At 61.2% G+C, this 5,910-nt stretch overlaps 1 protein-coding gene across 4 annotated transcripts in view; it reads right to left on the reverse strand.

The window, feature by feature from the left end:
• Window positions 1–5,197, reverse strand: part of SIM2 (SIM bHLH transcription factor 2) — a 47,060-nt gene extending 41,863 nt beyond the window's left edge. Inside the window, exon 1 of one of the 4 annotated variants that reach the window (XM_040264203.1) lies at window positions 4,961–5,197. In XM_040264203.1, coding sequence (XP_040120137.1) covers window positions 4,961–5,135 — 175 coding nt within the window. In that variant the 5' untranslated portion in view covers window positions 5,136–5,197. Of the gene's footprint in view, window positions 1–164; window positions 3,891–4,960 lie in introns of those variants that run through there. The other 3 variants (XM_040264205.1, XM_040264207.1, XM_040264206.1) reach the window with 3 other exon arrangements.
• Window positions 5,198–5,910: the final 713 nt, after the last annotated feature.

Below are 5,910 nucleotides of genomic sequence, written 5' to 3' on the forward strand. Positions count from 1 at the left end.
TTGTCACGGGGCTCCCTGAAAATCCAGGCCCGAGAACTCTCTTCCAAACCAACAGCTGCACAGCAGATGAGAGTGAGTATTGAGGGGAGCAGTTGGTAGAGACGTCCCAACGGAGCCTGGCTCTGGGTTGGGGTAGGGGAAGGGGGGCTTCCAGCCTGTCCTACTTGGCCAAGAGTCAGCGTTGCACCTCGTTCAGACCACCGACAACTGGAAGAGACCAGCGATCTTGGACCTTGTCGTCTGACGCTTACACCTTGAAGGATGGGGTGGGTGAGGCCTCGTGGCCAGCGCATGCCCAGCCAGGCTTCTGGGTGCACACCCCAGAGCACCCCCAGCCAGTCTAGAGCGCTGGTAAACCCCCCAGAGGTGAATCTGAGCGCCCCCAGCCACCAGGGCCCTGCATCTCTGGGTTCCCATCACCACGGCCGGACTCTCCTGCTCTGTGAGCCTCCTCTCCCAGACCTGGCACAGAGCCTGGCATACTTCCAAGTAGGGATTGAGAGAGAGGGTTGTAAAAACTCACTTTCATCTAAAAAAATATGTCTACTTAAAAAAAAAAAAACACCCTACATTATTTTGGGCTGCGGTAGAGAAAGGCCTTGGATCTGTGACCCCAGGTTGGTTTAGGGCGTTTCTCCTTACCGAAGCCTCTAAATCAAAGTGTTTCCATCCCCATCAACTGTTTCTGGGACAGCCCCCACCCCAGCCCTCCCCTTGGCACTCAGGTGTGTCGGGGCGGGGCGGGCGGGAAAGGTTCTGCCTGAACCCAAACCCAGACAAATCCAGCCACTGGAATAACACAGGCCTCCAATCCCACTTAACTGTGCGTGTGACAAGCTCGCTTCTCTGGAGTAAAAGGTTGTCACTTGTGCTGTGGTCCCTGCCTCTCTCGTGCGCCCACACCTGTCTGGGGTCTTGGGGGGGCTGCCAGTGGGAGGAGGGGCTCTGTTCTCTCTCCATAATCAGCCTGTTTCCAGCTCTGCTCCTCAACTGGGGATGTGAAGCCAGTCTCTTCCACAAGAGCTTTCTGGACAAGTGTCCAGAAGGAGGCCACTCTCTGGGAACCCCAGCTCCCGTGCTTTCCCAGTTCTGACCCCAGCCTCCCCAGGCCCAGCACGGATCACCAGATTGCGGAATAATTTTGTGTTACAGCCTGGCGTGGTCACACGCAGTGATGGCCCACCCAAGGTGCTTCTGTGTTTCCAAAGCCGCCCCCTTCCCCTGAAGGGAAGGGCACAGTGACAACAGGCCAGGCAGACCCTGTGCCCTGGGAGCACCCAGCCTTCCCACCCACATTAACCCACTAAGATTTCCATTCTGAGTCCCTGCCAAAGCCAGCTTGGCTCCCTTGCCCTCTTGCCTGCCCATCTACCTCACCACTTCTCCGCTTGCAGTTAAAGGGGAAGAACTGGTGGGGACCCCGAAAACCACTCCTCTTCCAACTCCAGGCGGTGGGTCCCAGAAGTTTGCCCAGTAGGGCCGAAGCGTTCAAGCCACACCTGGCTGGGGTCGGGGGAAGGCAGCGAGCTCACGGGAAGGACGCAGACTGGAGGAGGAACATCATCAATATCCACCTGCTCCGGCCTGCCTCCTCACACCCCATCCCAGGAAACTTGCGCAGCCATGGAGTTGCTGATGGGCCTATTTTACAGACAAGAAGACCAAGGCCCAGCGGGGCAGCCCGACAGCGCCAAGCCTTGTACCGGCTGTCTGGGCTGCCAGCACCATCCAGCTTGCAACCTGGTCTCCCCCGGGAGTGTCCACCTGGCTCCAGTCGCCTCTCCCTGTCCCCATGCTGGGGTGTCTCTTTCTCTCCTTCCACCCGGCGGTCTCAGGATGAACAGAGCTGAGGCCTGGTGGCCTCTCAGCACTGGCCTCCCTGCCCTTGGCGGGCACCGCCTGCCTGGTCCTCGCCAGGTGAAACGGGATCTGGGGAAAGGCCCGTCCCGCTCTAGCCTCAATTTCCTCAAATGCAAAGCGTTAGCTTGAGGACCCCCGTGGTTCCTTCAGCCTGTGCTATTCATGTGCTAACTCCCTTAGTCCTAATGTGGTCTCTAGATTCCTCTTCACCCGGGATCCCGCCTGCTCCCAAGCCACCCAACAGCGAGGGTGTTTCTGTATCTTTCCATTTGCCCTGAGACCTGGAGCAGATCCTGGAGCTCCCACCTCATCACAGGACTGGCGTGGTCCTGAAACCTCACTGAAGCCCGCCTCGAGACCCCTCGCGGTTCCACCAGCCCCCATCCCAACCCCGTACCACCTCCCGGCGGTCCCTCCCGAACAGGTTAAATCAATTTCACGTGCTACTTTCGAACTCCCAGCCCTTCTGAGCTACCGGAGAGGGGAACCAGTCATTTTGCACAATTGAGGTCTTTCTAAACTCATCCTTTTCTCTGCCCTAGGCACCTCTCCAGTCCCAGACTCACTTGGGGTTGGGAGGGGGGGTAGTGTCGCCACCAGAACAGCAGGGCCCAGGTCTCTGAGCCCAGGGAGGAGTCCCCCAGGCTGCTGCCCACCAGACAGGCCAGGACCCCCCAGCATCATCCCTGCAGGAGCGCTGAGGTAGACCACCTTCTGCTCCCCGTTTTGGATGGACTGGGACCCCCCATAGGTCCAGTACTATTTACCAAACTCTAGGACCAAACTGCAATCCCCGACCCCTCCTGGAGTTCCAATCTGGATGGTTCCCCCCCCACCCCCGCCCCCACCTCCAGGAGACGCACAGATCACTAGGAACAAAACACTGGGGCCTGTGCTCAGGGGCCAGACCGCAGCCCACCCATCCCTGCAGCCAGCTCTGTGCTCAGTCGTCTCAGTCCTGTCCAGCTCTTCTGTGACCCCATGGACTGCAGCCCGCCAGGCTCCTCTGTCCATAGGAGTTTCCCCGGCAAGAATGCTGGAGTGGGTTGCCATGCCCTCCTCCAGGGCATCTTCCCAACCTGAGGGATCAAACCCCAGTCCCCTGCATTAGCAGGCGGGTTCTTTATCTCGTTCAGCCTCAGGGCCAAGAAATTCTGGGCCCCAAGGCCTGGAGACTTGCTTCCCAGAGCTGAAACCTGCAGCCTCAGTTGAAGTACTTGCAGCAGCAGTCCACCCACCAGTTCCCAATTTGTAAGCTGCTTTCCTGGAAACTGCCGAACAACGAGTGGCCTGCAAGTTAGCCTCTTTCTCTGGACCTCTAACTCAGTTCTGACTTGCTTAAAAGTCATTTAATCTTGGGACAGGAGAGGAGGCTTCTGTCCTGTCTGGACTCAGCACCTGCTTTGTAGCATGTGGATTACTGACCGCTCACTATGGCAAACCAGTTGCCATCCCTCCTCCCTGGGTTGGAAGGAGACTCGGCTTTTACAAAACCTAATTCTCCTCTAACTTACACTGAAACTTTAGCAGGAGAGGAATCATCTCTACTTCGGTGGAAGATCGACAAGGTGAGCGATCACTACCCGCCTGCCACTGAAGCTCCCAAAGGGAGGAGTTGAGTTGAGTTGGGGGCCTCTGGGGTGGGGTGTGGAGTTGGTGGGAAAGGAAAAGAACTTTCCCTTCTAGGAGCTTGGGGTTCTGGCGGTCAGGTCACAGGCTCCTGATCCTGGGAGAAACGCGCCAGTCGGCTGCCGGGTGCAGCTGGAAGGCACAGGGCGCCCGCCAGCAGGGACAGGCCACCGCTTCCAGTCCTCTGGGCTCTGCGTCCTGCGTGGTGCTGAGCTCCAAGCCGCCCACTGCGGAGCCGGAGGACAGGCCCTCCACACTCCACCCAGAAGGCGGTGTGAAAGGCAGCTTAAGACCTAGAGACGATGCCAAATAGCAGGTTCAGGGGCACCTACCATACAAAGATCGGGTTTACCCACTTCAGGTTGATCACCTGGCCTGGAACCACCTTAACGGAGGTGCTCTTTGCTGGAGGGACACCTGTTGGGACACTGCCGAGATCCTTCCCTGTGCCCTGTGGCCGAAGTGTAGTCCCGGAGGAGCTCCTGGGACACCGAGGCCTGCACGTCTCCGTGGGGGTTGTGCCCCTCAGGCCCCAGAGCAAAGCGTCTCAGACAAGGGTCCTAATCCCTTCTGCCAGGCCGCAGCCCCTGTGGCTGGGCACAGAGACTCCGGAAAGGCATCGGTTTGGAGTTACAGGGACGCCAAAACGGCCGCTGCGGTGATCAGGCCTCTTCCAGCCCAGAGGTGCCCGCGACGCACCCACAGGCCGGGTCGGGCAGGGAGTGCCCTGCCTAGTGGGCCACCATGTCTGATCACGGAGAGCCTGCCAGGACCGGAGGGTCCTGGTGACCCCTGACCACCAGGGCACCTGCCCCTCCCGGGCTCGTAATTCCAATTTAGAAAAGAAGACTGCTCAGGCCCGCCTGCCACTTCCAAACGAACCACCTCCCTCTGTCTCTCCTGCCTCATCTGGGTTCACCTCCTTGAGCGGGGTCTCTCCCACCCTAACCTCTGGAATCCCAGCCTCGAGAAAGCTCAGCAGAGAACAGACAACCGGGGAGGCCTCATTCTGAGGCCCAGGCTCCCCAGGTGCTCTGCTGGGAGCTCGACCTGCAGGGCTTCCCGGTATGTACTCCAGTCTCTCCCAGCTGCGACCGGCAAACACCCTTCAGTTCCTGCCGAGGTACACTGCCCTTCCCACTTCATGCAAAGAGAAGTAAGAAGGAAAGAATAAAAGAGGAGTTAAAGAAACGAAGAAAGGAAAGAGGAAAAGAAAGAAGATCAGGCTGGACTCGCACACTCATGCATTGATTCCTGGTTCGTCCCTCTCCAGCCTTGGGCCAGAGGATGGTCTGGTAGTCTGGGGACCAGGCCCCTGGCCCCTCAACTCCAGGAGGAGCCGAAGTTCCCCGCGGCAACCTCCGCCAGATGTTCCGGCAGCGGCCCGGGAGACTCAAGCCGCCCCTCTGGGAGAGCTCGCTCCGGTTTGGGCCTCCTAGCGCTCCCGGCCGCCCACCTGCGGGCCTCTCACCTTCGGGAAAGACGGCGCGCATCTTCAGATAGCTCGTGGTGAGTCGGATGATGGACGCCTTGTCCAACTGCGAGGTGATGGCCGATGGTAGCGGGAGCAGCTTGGCCAACTCGTAAAACTCGCCATTTTCCTTCTCCCTCCTGGTCTTTGCCGCATTCTTGGACTTCTCCTTCATCGCGCCTCGGCTCCGGGCATATTAGACCCGGCGGTGCTCCAGGCCCGCGGAACCGCGCTCTGGCTGCAGCGGTGGCGATGGGGAAGGGGGCGCGGGATACCTGGCAGTGAGGGTCGGGGGGTGTGGGGCGCCGGCCGCCCGAGCAGGTGCGCGGGGCCGACCCAGGGGACACCGGGGCGCCTCTCTGCAGCCGCGCGGGCCGGGAGGTCGGCGCAACCCGGCGGCGCCGCCCCGCGCTCCGCCCGCCGCCGCCGCCGCCCCGGGGCGCAGCCTCCTCCGGGCCGAACTGTCCCGCGGCGAACCGGAGCCCTGGCTCCCTGCTCGCTTCGGCCGCACTCTGCCTTCTTTCTCTCTCGTCTCTCTGGGCCGCGGGCTTTCCTTCCAGGGCTGGAGAGTGGCAGGCGAGGAGGCGGCGGTGCTGTGTTTTTTAGTCCTTGACGGAGTGTTCGTACCCGCTGCCGCGAGGCCCCTCCGAACTGGAGGGCGGCATGGGCGGCGGCGGCTGAGGAGCCATGGGGCGGAGGGGGAGCGGAGGCGGCTGGGCCCGGCCCGGGAGCGCTCGCCTGCCCTCCCTGGCGGTGCCCTGTGCCCGCAGCTGCGGCGCCCGGAGCCCGCGATCTGCCGCCAGGCGCAGAAGTTCCGCGGTCCACGTGCGGCCGAGACGCGTTTGTTTATGGCGGACCCGCCTTCGGGCGGAGCGCTCGGGCGCCGCGGCCCGGGGAAGTGGGGAGGGGGGGCGGAAAGAGGTGGGGGGAGGAGGGACCGCGGCGGGGGC

The sequence above is a fragment of the Oryx dammah genome, unplaced genomic scaffold (genome assembly GCF_014754425.2).
Source record: "Oryx dammah isolate SB20612 unplaced genomic scaffold, SCBI_Odam_1.1 HiC_scaffold_2, whole genome shotgun sequence".
Lineage (NCBI taxonomy): Eukaryota > Metazoa > Chordata > Mammalia > Artiodactyla > Bovidae > Oryx > Oryx dammah.